Below are 20022 nucleotides of genomic sequence, written 5' to 3'. Positions count from 1 at the left end.
TGACTCATGTTGAGCGAAAATTGCTGCAACTTGAAGCTGCAGCAGCAGATATTCCTACTGAGAGGTCATGCCTGGCAGAAGCACATGCAGAGCATGCAACACTCTTCGAGAGATTGCCTTGTCATAATTACGCAGCCCACTAAGCCAAAACTCATTCTTTAGTGGACAGAGTGGGCTCTTTCCTAGCCTGGCTGAATTGTCAGGATCGTCCCAGCGGACCCGTCAGAGGACTGCGCTCCTCTGCCGGCTCTCTTCTCTACCCACAGAAAGACATTCACAAAGAATGTATCCATTACTACACCTCCCTCTATCGCTCACTTACAATTACGGCACCGGAGGACATCACCTCCTTTTTAACTGCTGTGACTCTGCCCCAACTTGCACAGGACCAGAGGCAGGAGCTAGACGAACCCATTACGCTCTTTGAAATAGGCGTAGCGATATGCGCACTAGCGAGAGGTAGAACCCCAGATCCAGACGGCTTGCCTGCAGAGTTCTGCTTGGGATCTAGTTCGAAGCTAGCACAGGGACTGAATAGAACTATTGCCAACCGTGATCGCCCCGCCCCAGGGGACCCCAATTTCCTCACGCAACACCATACTTGGTGGTCCAAGCCTCCACTTCTCGTGCAAACCCTGGTGTATTCCCTTCCAACCCACTGGATAGAGAATCCAAGAAGCCGGGCACTTTAGGCAAGAAAATGTTTTCTTCCGCCAGCTGGGCACTGCGGTCCGTGAACACTGCATGCCTTTTAGGCCGTTACTCCCATGCACTGTGGGTGTCTGTTGTGCAGGTGCTGCCCATGGTCCTTTGCACCTTTGCATGGGCCCCGCCAAACCTAGTCCGCGGTTTTCTCCTTTTGTGGCCACGGAAAGGGCTTCCCACCACTTCCTTACCCGTCCCCCCACCATGGCACGCAGGCTCCCCAGACTGTACCTAGCAGAGGACGCGGTACCTGCAGACCCTGTTGGTCGAGCATCCAGAGTTGTGCCGAGCCCACACCCCACCTAGCCCTAGGTCGTGGTTGTTATTCCTGCTACTTTCTGGTGCCCAAAATGGATGGAGGCCTTTGTCGTATCCTAGACCTGCACCATCCCAATTTCTTCCTCAAAGAGGAGAAATTCAAAATGCTCACAGTCGCTCTAGTCCTATCTGCCTTGGTCCCGGGAGACTAGATGGTCGTATAGGACTTGCAGGATGCTTATTTCCACATTCCCATCCTGTCTGCCCCCAGACATTACCTGCGGATCACGGTGGGCCACAAGCACTTTCAGTTCGCAGTGCTCCCTTTTGGCCTTACCAGCACCCTCCGGGTGTTCACCAAGGTGAAGGTGGTGGTTGCAGCTCATATGCGGAGATCAGGGGTACTAGTTTTTTCCTATCTCGATGACTGGTTGTTGAAGGAGGTCCCAAGGCTCCCACCTCCAGACTATGGCAGACCTCCTGCCTTTGCTGGGGTACACTATCAACGTGCCAAAAATCACACCTGACTCCCTCTCAGATGCTCACTTTCATTAAAGCTGTTTTGGACATGATGCAGTTTAGCTTATCCATCCGAACAGGGAGTCCATGATATTCAGACTGTGTTTCAGCCACTATCCCGGGTTTTGGTGAAACTAACTCTGAGGCTGCTGAGCCTTATGGCCTCCTGCATCCTGCTTATAACACATGCCCACTAGCATATGCAGGCTTTGCAGTTAGACCTAAAGTTCCAGTTCCAGTTAGCATAGCATCAGGCGACTTTCTCCGACATGGTTCAGACCTCGGAGCGAACTGCAAAAGATCTACAGTGGTAGTTAACAAAGCGTGATTGGGTCAGCAGCATCCCTCCCCCTTCCCCAACCAATTCTGACAGTGGTGACAGATACGTCACTCCTGGGATGTTGCGGCACTCTGGGAATTGTGGAGATCGGAAGCCTCTGGCGAAATCCAGACCTAACATCAATCTACTGGAGCTCTGAGCGATCCAGCTGGCATTGACAGCATTCTACTTTCAATCAAGGCTAGTGCAGGTGTTCACGGACAACACCGCCGCCATGTGGCACTGCAGCTAGCAGGGTGGGGTGGTGTCATGCACCCTTTATCAAGTGGCCATGTGACTCTGGACCTGGCTGGAACGCCAGGGCACACGTCTGGTGGTTCAACCCCTGGCGGGCTCTCTCAACGCCAGGGCGGATAAACTCAGCTGAAGATGCCTAGTGGATCAGGAATTGTGTCTCCATCTGGAGGTGGTGCAAGGTCTCGTTCAGCAGTGGGTAGAGCCTTAGTTAGATCTGTTCAACATCGCCGAGAATGCACAATGTCAGCAGTTCCGAAAGCTAGAGTTTTCAAGGCAGTTCTCGCTCGGAGATACTTTTCATCTCGAGTGGAGCTCAGACCTCCTGTACACCTTTCTGGCAATACCACTCCTTCCTGGAGTCCTCAAGAAGATCAGGCACGACCGTGCCTAAGTCATCCTTGTGCCTCTGGACTGGGATTGGAGAGTTTGGTATCTCGCGCTGTTGAGCATGAACATCTGTCCTCCCATCTAGCTGCCCCTTTGGGAGGATCTTCACAGTAGCATGGAAGGGTTCTCCACCCTAAACTATCAATGCTCCACCTTCATGCATGAAGATTGAGTGGGGACAGTTGACAGCTTTCGATTCTCCTTCTGAAGTCTGCAGTGCTACCTGGGCAGCGATGCATCCCTCCACCAAGACGGTATACACCTGCCACTGGGGCAAGTTTGAGTCATGGTGTGCAGAAAAGCAAGTTGGCCCTCTTTCTGCTCCCCTTTTTCAGATCCTTCTGTTTATTCTGTCACTTGCTCAGCAGGGCTCTGCTTTGGGCATCTTAAAGGGCTGTCTTTCTGCCACCTGAGTCTTCCTGCAGCTGCCAAAATCAGTCATCCCTCTTCAAGTCCCCTGTTATAAATAGTGTTTTAAATCTCTCCAACATATGTTTCCACCTTCACCCTTTATCATGCCCCAGTAGGACCTCAATATCGTACTTACATTTCTGTTGTGTGCTTCTTTTGAGCTGCTATATAACTGTCATCTCAGGCTCCTTATCATCAAGATGGCCCTCCTAGTTGCGATAACATCTGCCCAAAGGGTCAGTGAGCTCCAGGCCTTGTCATCTAAGCCTAGATACCTAACTATTTTTCCAGATAAGCTGGTTCTTCGCACTAAAGCTTCCTTTTTGGCCAAAGTTGTCACTTTCTTTCACGTAGGCTAGTCCATCACCTTGCCTACCTTTTATGCTCCTCCGCACCCCTCGAGGGAAGAGGAGTGGCTCCATCGACTGGATACAAAAAGAGCATTTTCTTTCTACCTCGACCACACTAAATATTTCTGGGTAGATGACCAACTCTTCGTGGGGTATGTCGGAGCCAAGAATGGGAAGGCTGTGCAGAAGTGGACCATCTCCAGATAAATCGTGCTCTGCATTAAAATCTGCTACGCACTGGCCAAGAAGAAACCCCCTGAGGGTTTGCGTCCTCATTTTACCAGAACTAAGGCTTTAGCACTCTGCACCAGAACCAGTGCATTAGCACTCGGAGATCCAATCCTGAACATCTGTCAGGCAGCGACGTGGGCTTTTCTGCACACATTCACCAAGCACTACTGCCAGGACAATCAGGTCCGTCGGGATGGGCTTTTTGCCTGTTCAGTCCTGCAGGACTTTCTAGTGCAGACCCACCTCTGGGGTGGTATTGCTTGGGTATCCGTTCTAAGATAAAGAATATGCAGCTAGAAGTCACTATCAAATTAACAACTTACCTTCGGTAACTCCTTAGCTGCTAGAGACTCTATCTAGCTGCAGATTCCTTACCGACCCACCCGTCCTCCTCGATCTGTGAACGGATCTCTAGGGACAGGGTTTTTCCCCTTTCAGGGCCCTATTTTTCCACCCCATAGGTCAGTGTTCTTTATGACTTTGTGCTCCAGATGTGGAAAGTCGCGAAAAGAAACTGACACCATCAGTGTCATGTTCACAGTGCCTGCACCAAACTATAATCAGCATTGAGTCCTAGATCTTGTGCTACTAGGCTAGGGTGGAGTCCTGGATCATGTGCCAGTAACCTGTACAACTCTGGAGATGGCTGGACAAGCAGAAGATCTGTTTGACAGGCTGCCACCTAGTGGGGTCCCTGAACTCCACAACAGATCAAGCCGAGTTGACCTTAGCTGGTGAACGAGTGGCATCTCCACCCTGAGGTGATACAGGGCATCTTCGCGCAGTGGGGCATGCTCTGGCTGAATCTGTTTGCCACTATCAAGAAAGCAGTGTCAAGGCTTCTGAACTCGAGTTACCTCCAGAAGGTCATTGGGATATGCCTTCCCTCCATGATGGAACATGAGTCTCCCATATGCATTCCTCTGTCTGACTTTCCTACCTCGACTTTGGAGAAACGTCAGGGCAGACTCTATCCAAATCATCTTAATAGCCCTGGACTGAACTGTGAGTGTGTTATACTCAGAGCTTCTGAGCATTTACCCTCTGATCTGGCTACCCATTCAGGATGGTCTCCTACCTCAGCAACAGGGAAGGGTCCTGCCCCTGAATGTTCACATCCTACACCTCCACGCCTGGAGACTGAGTGGTGACAGCTAAATTCTTTTGACTTACCTCTTCAAGTGGTAGATCTTATTCTTGTTGCCAGATGACTGTCTGCAAATTTCATCTATGCCTGGTTTTGGGAATGTTTGCGGCCTGGTATAGGGTACCTCATCTAGACCCTCTGCATGTCCAACATTCTAATGTATTGTTCTTCATTTTGTTGTTGACCTAGCATGACCTTGCAGTGAGTTCCTTTAAGGGTTATGTGTCAGCCCTTTTGCCCTTTATATGTTTGCCTGATCAACTCTCTTTAAAACACCAGTTGTGATGACACCTGAAGGGCCTGTTGTATGTTTCTTCCAAAACTGTTCATCATGCATCTGTGGGACCTGAATGTAGTTGCAAATGCACAGTGGCTCGCTACGGCTTATGATGATCAAGGCAGTCTTTCTTTAAGTTATCACTTCTATTCTCATGTTATTTAACTAGTCACATGCTATACAACCTTCCTGGTGTCCACCATCCATGTCGGTCAGTGGATCACCAACTGACATTTTTTTCTCTGTCACACACCTCAGAAGAGGAGGAGAGGCTTCACAATTTGACCCTAAGAGCACTTTGAGTTTCGACATTGACCATACGAGAGACCTTTACATGTATGATCTACTCTTTTAGGGCTTTACTGGGAGCAAGAAATGCAAACTGATGCAAAAGAGAACTCTGTTCAGGTAAACAGTCTTTTGCTTTGAAATCTGGACTCATTTCACCAGAGTCAAGAATACTGCAATGGCATTGGCGAGGGAGGTGCCGGTTCTGGGTATTTGCCACACTCGGACATGGTGTTTGGTGCACACATTCACAACACACTACTGCTTTTTAAAATCTGATCCGGCAACAGGGCCATTTTGCTTGCTTGGTCCAGAAAGACTTCCCTAAATGAGTTTGCTTCTCAGACCTTCCACCTTTGGGAGATACTTCTACGGTATCTGTTCTAGAAGAGCAGAATCTGTGGGTAGAAGTGTCCATCAGAAGAACAAGTCACCTACCTTTGGTAATACTCTTCCTTATGGATATTGTATCTCACCATAGATTTCTTACTGCCCTGCCTCCTCCCTGTTCCATAGAGTTTACTTCTGAGCATTATATTAAGGTTCTAAGATAGATGCTAGCATTCAGTCAGCTGCAATGTGTTTGAAGTGCTCCACGTCTGAGTGCGATGAATAAAAAAGACTAAGACTGGTATCTGGGTGCAGGGCTGGCACTTGTATGTGGCTCCTCACCATCACTTCTGGATGGTATAGAGCCACAGCTGAGCACATGGTGCCAGCTATCTACCAATAGGGTCTTGTACCTCAAAATGTTCTAAAGACGAGGAACTTGCGGTTAGATAGTGTATCTGCCAGAAAGAATTTTACCAAAGGTAAATAACTTGTTACTTGTTTACAGTCTGCTCCTATTGTAATGGTATGGTACGCGAATATCATTGTCAGAATGTCAGCTGCCATAAATACTGTGTACTAACTATATTTTCCTAAAAATATAGCTTAATTGGAGTTAGTAATTGAAAGTTCGCACCCAGTGCGATGATATCTTTGTATATAGATATATATAGATATTTAGGGCACAATATTTATATCAGATATTTCTGCTTACGAGATCTTGACCTGTAAAAATTGTAATACACTCTGTAGAGTATTTGGATCCAGGCCAGCCTTAATGACCAGCTCTTGATACATTTTTGCACTTCTGGGAGCAAATATGGTCCAGCTTTAGAAATCCTAACTCTGAGGAGAGCAAGTTACACCTACCTTAAAGTTATGAGGAAGGAAAAGAGGTGGACTGCAGCCCACGCAGCTCCCACCTCTTACTCTGAGATAATGTGCATCTGGCAACGATCAGTCTAGTGAGACTTACAGGATTGTATTTATTAGTAAATTCCGGAACCTTTTCCACATAGATGCACAAGAAATCCACACTGTATTTTAAAAGTGAATTAATGCCATATCCTAGTGCAGATATCATGAATAAACATTGTAATTAATATAAACAGAACAAACAAGCTTATACTAAATAACACGGTTGATGGTTGCCGGTATAATGAATCTGTAATGGAACCCCCATCCTTTCCGAGGCCTTAGCTGAGCTAAACCTATTCAGCACTAAAAGCGCCTACACGCTCGGCCGCTTTGTGTGGACCGTAATGAGGTTTTCAGACGGCCTTGACACTCATACCTTTCAAGATGTTTTTCAGCCAGTCGTCTGGTACTGTGCGCACTTCAGAGACAAGGTTTCTTGTGGCTCTTTTTGGCATTCCATACTCCCAGAGAACAGACTCGAGCCCATAACCGTGACCGTTAAAGTTGACATGCCTTCGTCGTGAGCCTTTTTAGGTCTCGCCTGAGACAGCGCTTTAGCGCTGCCCTCGCGAGAGCTTTTGTTAAAGGGGGATCTGGAAGTGCAAACAGTGCTTTTCAGGCCTCCAAAAACAGTGCATGTGCGCCGGGCGCGCGCACCATTTGGCAGCCTGAAAAGCACTGCCTGATCACTTTCACGGCCGCTTTGATGTCCTCAGTGAGCCGCTCGGCAACTGAGGACATCAAAGCGGCCGCAAACGTGCACACCATTTGCCACCCCCTTCCTGCTTGTTGCCTTGCAAACCATTGACACATCTGACACTAATTCGTCTTTGGAAGTTATGCCCAAAACGCGCCCCTTCCAAACCCATTTTATGAGCATGTAACATTTTACTAATTCCTAAAACAGCCTTTGTATGGTCAGAAACGTTTTGTTTTGAGGGAAGAGATTGTTTTGAGCGCACATTAGTTTTAGGGTAAAGATTGTTTTGAGCTCACATTGTTTTGAGGGAAGAGATTGTTTTGAGCGCGCATTGCATGAAACACACATTTTCAGCGCGCATTGTCCTGAGCGCCCGTTTGTCGTGCGGTGTCACGTGCAGTGTGTTTGGAACGCGAGCAGAGCGCGCTTTTACTGCAGATGCCCGTCGGAAGATAAGCGAGCCCTAGCGCAGTACCTGCCCGCCGCCCCCCGGGGGTGAAGGGTTAGAACAGCCAGCACAAGTGCCGTGCCCTTTCTCCCGGGGTCAGCGCCTACGACTCTCTCGCGCTCGGCTGTGTTTACAGACACTTGCCTCTGTTTACAACACTCCAGAGACGATACTTGCTGCTATTTTCCTTTAGTGCCTGCCTTTGTTTTGAAACTGATAGCTGGGCGAAGGGACTTCCTCTCTCAGTGTTTTGCTTTGCCAGGACCCAGCTGTGCAACTTCCGGCATGCGAGCTTGTGACAACAAATGCGCTTAAAATTCACTTTCAAAATATTTTGCACGCTTAATCGCAGATGAAAGTTGAAAAGTAGAATGCTCAGCCTACCCTGGCTTTAAAATGGACAGGAGCGATAATCGTGCTAATTTTATTTTCGCTCTGGTGTGTGTGTGCGCGTGTATATATATATATATATATATATGCACCGAACATACAATCGTTTAAAAAAAGAAGTGCCCTCTGTAAAAGAACAATAAATATGGTAAATTCGAATAAATGTAGCTTTACTTATACCAATGTTGCATCAATGAATGTATGCAAACCAGGTGCCTGGAATCTGAAGACGCCAAGAGCACTCATTAATTAAAATAAAAGAAGATAAAAAGTCATCGCATATCTGTTCATAACATAATGTTGGTGGGAAACCTTCTTGAGAAACTACCAGACCACCGATTTGTAGCGCAGAGCCAGAATTAATCCCTTTAAAAAGCTAGTATTTATCAAGCCAGGCCCTGTCTTTTTTAAAGGGAAAGGAGACCTGTTTTAATTGCTGGCTAATGTGAACGTTGCAATTTCGCACAGGGCAATCACACTCCCAGCTCCGGCGCAAGAGCCCTAGACAGGCCGGAGCTGGCAAAAATGTAGCGTTTGACGTTAAAAGCTAACAAGCATTTGCAATGCAATAGGTCTCGCAGTTATGCGAGTTTGAGCTATTGGCATTATAAATGACAGTGCCTTATATTTATGTTTTAAAAAAACCAAACTTAAATAAAAAGCATTGTCATTTACAATGCCAATAGCTCAAACTCCTATAAATGCGAGACCTATTGCATTGCAAATGCTTGTTTTCCCTGCAAATCCGAAGATGTTTTTTTCATCAGGATGCATTTGCAACCAGTTTAAAATCACTTTGCACATTGTGTTGGACTGAGTCAGTCCTTGTATTTTGTGGTGAATTTGCGTATTAATTCCTTTGCTCACAAAGTTCAACGTAATATATATCTCAATCAACGACTATATATAATATATGAACTACTTGTTTTACTATCATAATAATAAAAGATATAATAAAAAACGACAATGTGTTTATAATAAATCTATGAAAGAATGTGTAAATGAATAAAAAGGAGAGCACATAAGCGGGAAAACTGCAAAGCACATGACACTCCCGTGGATGCATCAGAGCTCGAGTCTTTCTTTTAAAGGATCTATATCTCCTTTCCATTGGTTCCTGTGGTTACTCAGGCAATCGGGCATTTTGTTCACCAATATTTTGATATATGGAAGATGTGAGTACGTTTGTTGCTCTTCGGGGCCCTTCTTTCTGTGGGGTAGCCTGAGGTACGTCGTCCCAGTCAATCTGGTATGCGAGCTATGCATGCTGGAGTTACCCATATTGGTATTCCTATGTCTGGGACATCCCATGCTCTTCCTTCAGGCATTCAAATGATTTGATTCCATCTGTCCAAGCGATGTCCCTAGATGTGGAGATGTGGAGATGTCAAATGGATCCCACTGACTGAATCCTCTCAACTTTGCGGTATCCCTTCGCAGTGCCCCCTGCCATACAGCGGTTTTCTCCTTTACTGTAGCCTTCTTCCTTAATGCTTGTATGGAGGATTTCTCTCAGAGTCTAATATAGATGGTTCTTAGTCAGTGATTAGATCAATCATTTTATACCTGGGGTTGGCTGAAGGCTGCCAGTCCCCGCTGCAGTGGCTGTAGGGCCTGGCCTGTGGCGAGTTCCTGTGAACAACCTACTGTGGCTGCCCAACTCCTGCTGTGAATGGCCGTCCCTTCCTGGTCTACACTGGAAGGGTCTTTTGGAAATAAGCCTATATATTATCCATTCTGAGTGGCCAACATGCAACAGTCCATTCCAATCCATTGCTAGACAAAAAGAACAGCTTGTTTCAGCCGTTTAGACTGACCTCCCTGTAACACATCAGTTTGTCCCCGTCATTCAAGTCACTGCCTGCATAGCCACCAGCTCAAATGGTTAAATACCCTGTCACCTCTTGAACCCACTTTGCAGCCCAGGGAGGACACTGGTAATCGGGCAAGGGCACACATTCTCCTGTGACAGTGAGTTCTCCATGCCAGGTCTTCACCCGGAACTTTTTCTATCAACCAATGTTTACGCTGGAAATTAGCGATCTTTATGGTAATTTGTTTCTATAGTAAAATATTTGCATTCCAACTTTTGCTAGAGGGTAGGTTGCACGGTTTTCTGGACTATTTTATAGCTCTTGGTACACAGAGGGAGAAACTCTGGGCATTGAACCGAGGGGCTCTTACCTTCTACAGCTGCTGTCACAAGAGGTGTTTTTAGACTTTGATGCTAAAACCTCAGATGTTGGGGAAGCAGAGTCTGCAGCGACTCCTCTAATATCCAAGTCAGAAAATAAACATGAGCAGATGCACTTTATGAATCTGCTTACCACTGGTCCTCTGTTTATATTCACTTAGTCCTGAATTTTACATCCACTCACCCCAGATGGCCATCATGGCAGAAGGCCTTGTACACTATGCCCAAAAGACCTCACTGCCATTTTAATGCTGGTGGCTTTCAGTCACTCCTGTCAACAGGCTGCTGTTGCACCAAAAAGGTTCTATTCCAAAGCAGAACCTCTGGACACCTGGCCAAAATATTTATTCAAAGCATATTCTGTGTTCTGAGCTGTCAACAAAAATAGAGTTTAGGCCTGGAATTGTACCTTTCAAAAATCCTCTGTGCTCAGCGTAGCTCAAATAAAAGAAATCGAAGTATTTTGGCATAAGATGGATATAGACACCAACAACTTTCATTCCTCTCTTGAGGAGGTACTTGGCTCTTACACAAGCCCCAGTAATCACAGCCACTAAGGCTTTGAGAGGAGTGGAGTTGACTCTTAAGGAGTGGCAGCCGGGAGTTAGGGTGAAGGACTGCTACCCACAATATGGTTTGGAATCTACACTAATGGCAACGCATGTGCTACTCTAATATCATGAGTATGCCTTACAAGACTCCACTCCATTAGACTTCAGTGCTCTGAAGTAACTTTAATGGTACCTATGATGCTCTATGAACCTCTGGAATAAATAACTAAGTACAGTAAGGATCAGAAGAAATCAGTCTGAGGTTTTCCAATGACCTTATAATATGGTATCTGGTTATGAAGTTTTAGGGAGAGCTGCATATCTGTATGGGGTTCCTGGGAAGGAAGAAGACCAATACTTCGGTGTTAATTGGCTGGCAGGAACCGAAGTCCTTACACTCACTACTCTCCTAGACTTCATGATTGTAGCTGCATCAAGAAACTGCTGAGTTATTCCAGCTGTTAGATAAAATGAGAAACAAAGTAGATTCATCCGACACCACAGAGTGACAAATTACCCTGCTAAATAGATACACACGCTAGCAACTGAAAGAGATCTGGGACTTTCCCCAACATCTGACAGGGGAACTCAAAAAAGGAAGCATAAAGTGAAGCTAATTCATACTCCTTCCTTGAGGCCTCGCTGTATTCAGTGACAAAGTCAGCAGGTGGTTATTTCTCCACAGACACCTTAAGTTTCACATTTCAGGTTACCGGTCACAAATACAGAGTCATTGTATCATTATAGTATACAGACATGGGATTAATAATAGTAAATTCGCATTTACTTACCTTGATGATCAACCAATAGGCAATATTCTGGATTCAATTCTTTGTAGGTTGATATAGAACACTTGATAAAACCTCTGTTGTCATGTTGCTTTATCCAATATAGCAAAAACACGTAACCTCAGACCTGTGAGTGCCACATTTGATGTGATTTAGAATATTCCTAGAGTTTACCACAAAAGTGAACACCACAGCAGACGTGTACAAAAGACTACACCTGTCTCTTTATGGAAGATGTAGATGCATTTTTAAAGAAGGGTGCCTTCAACAAATACTGCTGCACTGTTGTGGTTTGCAACATTTATGTGTAGTTTATGAGGTGTCGCCTTAGACCCTTGGTAGCATGATAGTAATCATTTTTTTGGTTATTTAGGTTTTCCAGTCCATTATGTTTTCTATGAACACACCCCTATATATGTACATATGTGTTACTAGTAACGGTTTATTTAGTAATAATAAGAACGGGGCTGTATTGTGCCTTTAACGTTCTGTTATACAATGTCCTCTTTTCTCTTTTGAAATTCCAAAAAGTTTCGATACATAACACCCCATTCTTGACTTGTGAGCACCGAGTCCGTGTTGCCAGTATCAAAATAGCAATACTCCAGAATGAGTCTCCTCCTCTCAGATGTCCATTTTTGGGCAACCATCTCCCTGAAGGATGCCTCCGTATGCCTTCTCTGCCACGCAGAGTGAAAGAATTACCTTTGCTTTGTCTTAGATGGAAAACATGTCACTTCATAATGCTCTCATATTGAATAAAGTTGGCGTCAAGAGTCCTTTCCCATTCAGTGCAGATCTGACAGCATTTAGTGGCTCCTAAAGCGGCACAGTTAATCACAGATGCTGCATTTGTTACGGATATGGTTGGATGACTAATGGATGCAGTAGCTTATTGTGAGCTTGGATTTGGGATCAGGACTCACCCTGTCAATTTAACATTTCACTCAGACAAAAATTGTCGTTGTTATACACTAACTTTCACTAATATTTTATGAAAGTGCTCATTTTAATATCTTAAAAAGGTCAAGTGGTGGGCACTTCATTGCAGTATGAAAGAGTTGCTGTTAGCTAAAACCTTTTCAGATTTGCTGTGTTGCACACTTTTCCATATCACAATGCCCAATACATATATATCACTGTGCACTCTCTTAGGACATTGTTTAGGATTATTTCTTAACTGCACTTTTATTGTTGTTTTTGTGTTTTTAAAAATGTGTTAGTATTGATAATTAATTTGTATTCTAGATATGCCTACAGTAGAGGAATTGATGAAACCTATTCGAGAAAATCAAGCTTTTCCAAGAGGCTTTGCCTTGGAACCTGCAAGGTATAGCTCATTATCTATGTTATGTTACAACAATTTATATAGCGCAACAGCTGCCCCAACAAAGGGGCAGCTGTGCCTATCTGAACATGGTGCATAAACTCTCATAGTGTCATTTAGTTTGCTTCGATCATTTATATGCTCTTATATCAAGAACCATTATGTTGACCTACCATTACGTCATCCCACTACTTCAACCCTGAACCTACCTCTTAGATTACCTTTTAATGTAACCCTAGCCTTTATCCCCTGGATGGGAAACAGCGTTTACTACGCTGTCTCCACAATGCAATGCCATTACAACGCGGTCGTTACAACGACCTCATTGTTAGTACGCAATACCATTACATCGCAAGTCATTCAACGACATGCAGTAGGGGGGAGCACTGGTATTGGATTTAAAATCCAACCTCTCCCCTGCTGTTGCAGTAAGGGCAATGAAAACTGCAAAAGGCCCCCCATGCCAATGGAGATAACTCCCATGGTGAGGGGGGCATTGTGTTTTTTATTACCTATAATGAAAAAAACCTGCTTTTGGGTTTTGTTTTTGGAAACAAATGTGTAACTTTGACGTATGGCTCTGTTATGTTTGATGGAGTTGTTTTGAAAAATGACAATACTTTGGCAGGGACCACCTTGATGGTGGTTCCTGTCAATGCTTGAAATGTTCGTCAAAGTTTTTAAAGTTTTTTTTTTTTTTTTGGACCTCTGCCAGGGTATGGAGTAATTTACTTCATCCTACTGGCTGAGGAGGGCCCAACGCCAAATTAAAAATCAGGCTCTAATTGTCAGCATGTCAAGTTTTATGCTGATCTTTATGGGGTTGGAATACAGATGGAATGGGGCACATGTGTGTTTTCCATTTTAACTTCCATGCAGAGGTTTGCTCTACGGTGCAGCAAAAACTACTCACCAAACCTGGCATGAAAATAGAACTTTACATTACCTTTATTTCGTATGGTGTAAGTCAATATTGTAGTTTTTGTAAAATTTACATTACAAAAATTGTCAGGTTGACTTTGAAAGGTTAAAGTTAGTGCTAGATGGACATTAATATGCAGTTGGTTCACATTTCTGGATTCATGAATCTTTCAAGGATAAAACATTCTAAAAGTAAACAAATCCCTCTGTCAGTGTGAGATCCTTGGAGGATTTGTGGGTCCAGCTGATCTGGGTGGCGGCTACTGTTGCTGTGGCCAATACAGGATGCCAGACACTAATGTCTGTGTCCTGAAAAAATGACAGAGGTATATGAAGCCTGGTAAGGCATCTCTGGACTTCATGGAAGGAAGATGCAAAGCAGTTCCACAGGGGCAAAGACTGCCCCCAAAATGTAATTCAATAAACTCCCCCATGTTTCTTGTGGAATTTGCAGGTCCAGTTTCTGATTCTTGTTTCACAAGTGGATACTTTCATTTTTTTTTCTTCTTTCTTCTTTTAAATCCGTATTCTTTTTTTCCTGCAAATCCTGAAAAAAGGCATAACAACAAATACAATTCACAGTACAACTATGCATGGCAAAGACTATGCATAGAGAGCACTGTGGATGCCAGGTATTAAGGCCAGCCCTTGTGTCCATAACCAAACGTCATCTGATTCAGTAGCATGGTGCCAGTGGAGATTCTGGCTTAGCTCAGGGTGTGCAGCTGTTTTAGAAGCACAAAATATAATAGTGGGCGTGTACCCAGAGCCTTCAATGAATGGCTGAACACATGCTTATCCATTACCTAGTGCATTTGAGATTGAGCGAGTGAGTTATTGGACATAGAGGCAGGCCTGAGGACTTTGCACAGCCAATGTTGTGTGCATGGCAAGGGCTTCACTGCAGCCAAGCCCCGAAGCACACAACCAAAGGCGTGCATAGGTGGGGTTGGAACATGACAAAGAGACATGAAGTATATCATTAAAAACTGCAAAACTTGAATGGAAATCTTTTTAATAGTAATTTACGCTTTCTTCTACTCAGATGATATTTAGGCTGCGGGGTATGGTTTATATGGGGCAGACACGAATTGTAGTTTCCATAGATAATCATAACAGGCTGATTTCTGTGCTGTCAGATATCTGTTTTAATAAATATCCCTATGATCAACTAAGATTACAAGTAAGCAACTTTTCTCTCTGCTCCCTATCTCATCCAATTGTAATAGTATTTATTTAGTGCTTACTACCCTTGATGAGGGGTCTAAGTGCTTTTTGGCAAGTAGCACGCTACTCCTGCACCCAAAAAGGATTAGTGGTGAATTAGTACAGGGAAATATGAATTAATGTGAGCAGTGGACATGTGAGTCTGTTAGGTGAATTGAAAAGGAGAATTAACTGCTCGTATGAAGCCATACCTATTAAATCAAGTAAATGGGTAGATTACACGTGGGCTATAGAAAATCGAACTACATGCAATAATACATAAATATTTCAAATATGCATTGTTTGCAGTCCCACACCTGCGGCAGGCAGACTACTGGAGCAAAATGAGATCCAGTTGCCATCCGACGAGCTGAGTGCCCGTGCTGAGAAGATCCGGGATGGTCTTTTGCAGGAATGGCGTAGGCCTGAGGAAAATGTGTGCCCTCCGGAAGCTGTAAGTGCACTCCATGATGGCGGCGAGGCCGAAAGGCTAATCAGAGAGCACCTGTTGGATAATGTACATCCTGAAATTCCAAAGCCACAAGAACGCCACAGTGATGCGTTCCTCCCACAGGGCAAAGGAAACCACCAGGTGAGCACCATATCCTTAAGTGCTCAAAATGTCAGCAGTGTAATTGTAGCCACTTTACGCTGTAAAAATAGAACAGGTGGTTTTGAAGTTGATAAAACGGGAATAAGTTCTACCTTTCAGAATTACATTTGAAGTATGTTGAAGCTATTTATTTTTCCCTTCGTCATCTCCACTATTATTACTGTCCTGTTCGGCTTTAGCCCATAGTTGAAAAAAAACCCATCAGATATGCTTGTGTTGAAAATCATGAGCCTGATAGAACTCAATCCACTTCAAAAACAACTATTTGTTGACAAATAATTAAACCCATTCAGTAGGCAAATGAAATAAAAAGCAGTGTTTTTGATCAGGGCTACCTACTCGGAATATTCAAAGATAAATAGATTAGTACATAAACATCATTGTTCTAAGTTCCCATGTATATGTTGCTGCTGTGACCACATTTGATCGCGTGTTTCGTTCTGTTACCAGTTATTTCAGTTTCCAGTCTCTACTACGCTCATTTAACCTTAGATTCTATGAATCAAGATGGGTCTTCTTTTTGTTTTAAGATTCAACAGACACAGTAGATATGATAGACTTAACTACCGTAAACGTAAGAACAAGGAAACTGTGATGTCATATTTGTTTAATATGTTGCAGAGTCACCATTTTCAACTGCCCCTGGCACGGCTTGTGTTTATCAGTGTGATGTTAGATTGGCCCTAAGTGAAGGTTGTACCTATGGGAAATCAAGTATTGTTAACACCATCATGTGTCTGTGTTCTTGCAGCCCTACTATAACAATGCTTCCTGATCCTGGGAAGAATTGTCCCTGTTAATATAGTGCACATGTCTTACTAGTGTTGCTTGACACTGCTCTGGCGTTTGTGTGTTCTTCCATGCATCCTTCATGTATGTGCTTAGTGTCCCCCCCGACCCCCTCAACTGCTAACGTCTGGTTGATAATTATCTCTATGATGTTCTCCATGGTATGTCTGGTCTTGCTACTAGTTGCTTTTCTAAGCGATAATGTGGCGATCAGGCTTTGTGTTGTGCCACTGATGTTAGTTGTGGTATGGGTGCCCATGTCTTAGGGTCTCCTGTGGTAATTTCACTGATGTTGTGTGATCTTGATATTGAGGTTCAGTTGGTGTGGTTTTCTTTGTGGTCTGACACTGATCAAGCAGCCTAAGTCTAACTTTGTTGCACGCTATGGTGGGTTTACCCAGATGGATCCTGGTGTCTAGAAAAAATACTCCAGGTTCTGCTGTTTCTGAATTGCGTTCCCATTGTGTCAGTTCTGACTGGTTAGTACCTACACATATATCTGTTATGTACTTTTCAAAACTATTCATTAAAAACATTTAAACATATTTTAAAAAAGAAATTCAATCATTGTGTCTTTACTTTGCCTTGAAATGCAGCATGAGTTCTTAAATGTTAGATTGTAAAACTTTATTGTTGGTAAATTAAAACCTTACAATATAAAATAGTGTTCATAAAATAGATACATTTCTTAAAATTGTTGGAAGAACATTTTGGTTAAAACTCTACTTGACTTCTTAACTGCTGTTAAAAGTCTCATGGACCAGGTTCGAATCAACAATTTGTTGACAGCCGACAAGGCGTTGGTGTGTCCAATGATGGAGTTTCCCTCAGCTCTAATAGGACAGGGTTGGTGGCCCTGATAACTTCCAACTGGCTTAATACTTTAGTTACAAATTTTGTTAGCCCGATATTCAGCTTTGTGTTATCCGGGTTGAAAGCTGCTATTATAGCTTGGCGGCAAGATCGAATTCCAAGTCTAATCCATTCTTCTCGCAATAATGAGCGTCTAAAAGTGAGCATAAGAAGACTATTTGTTCCAACCCCTTGGTGTGGTAACCACACAGCCTGCATTGGGTGTGGCTGTCTTTCCCGCGCCATTCTGGAAGATTTTTCAAGAAAGGTCATTCACCCAACCTCAACGCCAGGAACTTTCGTTTCAGGTAAAGTGCGGTTGTGCTTGATAGATGACGGGATTCTACTCTTGGGTTAAAGTTAGTGATTACTGCCCAGGCGTGTTTCCTTTTGTGAAAGGACCACAACCTGGCACTCTTCTTGATAACTAGCTTTAATGCAGACTGGGGGGGGGGGGTTGGTTCCCCAAAACTCCTTAATACCAAGTAATTGTAAGCTGTGCTCCTGGTGGAGCCGATATTTGTAGGTGGCATGACTTTTCTGAATTTCTTGCCAGAGTCTGGCCTCCAGTGAGTCTTCCGGGGCTTGACGCAGTCTGTTGCAAAACTTTATAAATGCCCCAGCCTCTACGCCTTGGTGGTCAAGTAAGCCAAATTCCAGGCGGACTTGTGCCGGTGATGCTGAATTCGGAAGCTGGAATGCACGTTTAAAGATTTTAGTTGTCAGTTTATTTAGAAGAATGTTTGTGGGTCCCTTCAAGATCTCTTGGCCGTATTTCAGGGAATTAGATGTTTTTGCCTTCATCACTTTTAACAATGGGATAAAGCTGGGACCTAATAGTTTTTTTGACAGTTTTGTTGCTGCTGCCTCTAAAGCCAGAGCTTTGGTCCTCAGTGCTTCTTTTTGCTTAGCAAACGAGCTTCTGGAGTATAAAAATATTCCCAGATACTTATAGTGAGGTGTTGAGTCAATTTTTAGATTGTTGAAGTGCCACCATCCGCGCGACTTCTTGGGTTTCCCAAAGGTGATTGTTTTTGTTTTTGATAGGTTTAGCTCTAAGAGGTTGTTTTCAGTGTAGGGAAGCAGTTCATCAAGTAGCCTCTGTAAGCCCACCTTTGTGTGGCTGAGCAGCACCAAGTCGTCGGCATATAGGAGGTTGCTGATTCGTACTCCATCTAGTAGAGGGGGATGACAATTGATGCTGTCAAGGATTGGCGAAAGGTCCGATATGAACAGGTTAAAAAGGAGTTGAGCCAGCACGCAACCTTGTTTTACTCCACTGCTGGTCTCAATCTTCCTGGAAACATGGGAGCCTTCACCCAGCTTGATTCTTATCCACGTTTTAGAGTGGAGTTGAACTATTGCTAGTAGCAAGGATTGAGGAACTCCCCAGCCTTTTAGTTTTTTCCACAATAGGTCCCGGGGCGCGTGGTCGAAGGCTGCTTTAAAGTCCACAAAGCAACGGTGCAGTTGAGTTTGTTGGGCAGTAGCTTTCTCTATTAGAACAGATAATGTCAGTAGGTTGGTTGTTGTTCCGGATTTGGCCACGAAACCTGTTTGATTGAATGGGAGGTTCTTTATTTCGTTTGCCCAGGTCAGGAGATCTTCCAATAGCATACTGGCATAGTATTTAGAGTCCACGTCAAGGAGGGCTATCATTCGATAGTTACTGGGGTTGTTTCTCTTCCCACTTTTGTAAATGGGGTGATTGATTGCACCTCTCCAGGAGTCAGGAACTTCGTAGTTTGATCGACATTCCAAAAACAGGGGGGTCAAATGCTCACCAGAATTCGGCTTCCGTTTTGAACATTGCCTGGGGGAGACTGTTTGGACCTGGTGCACCATCAGCCCTGGCTTTCTTTATAGAGCGCAGGATCTTTTACTTTATTCCTTCAGGTGTCACTGTTGGCTTTTCACTGAGTAAGTTAATGTTGTTCCTACTTATGTGAACGGGCTCTTCGGATGTGCTAATGGGTGAAGGGCTTGGCCGCAGTCGTGTTTGATTTGCGGCCTCCGGTGAAAGTATCATTGAGTTATTTATGCTTGGCAAAGTGGGGCAGTTGTTTTTGTAATGGATGATCTTAAAGTGAGAGGATAAGAAGTAGATCCATTCGTCGGCACCGATGTTTGCATTTCTGTGGTCATTTCTGCCTCGCTGGCTCCTGTTCACCATGGACCAGAATTGCTTTGAATTTGATTTCCTGCTTTCATGGAAGAGCTTCAGCCAAAATTGATCGGAGGCTTCTCGTTTTTCCCTGCGTACAGCGGACTTGAAGGCTGCTTGAGCTTGCTTATAATTGAGAAATTTTGTTTTGTTTTCTGGGCTATTCCTTGATTGCCGAAGGGCTCAATTTCTGTGAAGCTTTAGTTTTTTTGTTGCTGGTGAAATGTGTGATTGAAATACCTGCTGCCCAGTTTTCCTCTTTGCGGGCACTGCATATAACAATTGGTTGGTAAAATTTGCCCAGCTACTAATAGCTGTGGAGTCGATGTCTAGTTATTGATTTAGCAGTGCTCTGCTTTTTTCCATCAGAGATGGGGCCATGTCAACTGACCATTTCAATCGTTTTAAATTCTCTATGTAGGTGCCTCCGTGGGTGTAGGCTAACTCCTGGTGGCGCGGGGTTTTCGCGAGTATTGTTATTATTTGAGGGCCGATGGTCGCTATCGCCTTGTGGTTCAATGTAGTAGTTCTCAATCAGTGGGAGAATTTCTATGCTCCCTAGAGAAAAATCCAGGAAAGAAAAAGTTCGGCCATCAGATCGTGTCCAGGCTGGGGGTTTATCCATAGGGAAACGACCATTCAGGACGGTGTAACCAATGCTGCTGAGCTGGGTTACTGCGT

The 20022-nt window shown here is 44.2% G+C and overlaps 1 protein-coding gene across 4 annotated transcripts in view; it reads left to right on the top strand.

The window, feature by feature from the left end:
* The window catches only part of CEP162 (centrosomal protein 162), an 857607-nt gene that overhangs the window by 287181 nt on the left and 550404 nt on the right, over window positions 1-20022 (top strand). For all 4 annotated transcript variants that reach the window (XM_085611039.1, XM_085611040.1, XM_085611038.1 and 1 more), the window contains exons 11-12: window positions 12718-12799; window positions 15233-15515. In XM_085611039.1, the coding sequence (XP_085467165.1) occupies window positions 12718-12799; window positions 15233-15515 (365 nt within the window). The remainder of the gene's footprint in view (window positions 1-12717; window positions 12800-15232; window positions 15516-20022) is intronic.

Source organism: Triturus cristatus, chromosome 6, assembly GCF_964204655.1.
Source record: "Triturus cristatus chromosome 6, aTriCri1.1, whole genome shotgun sequence".
Taxonomy (NCBI): domain Eukaryota; kingdom Metazoa; phylum Chordata; class Amphibia; order Caudata; family Salamandridae; genus Triturus; species Triturus cristatus.
Note: the sequence above shows the minus strand (reverse complement) of the source record. Positions and strands in the feature narration are given on the sequence as shown.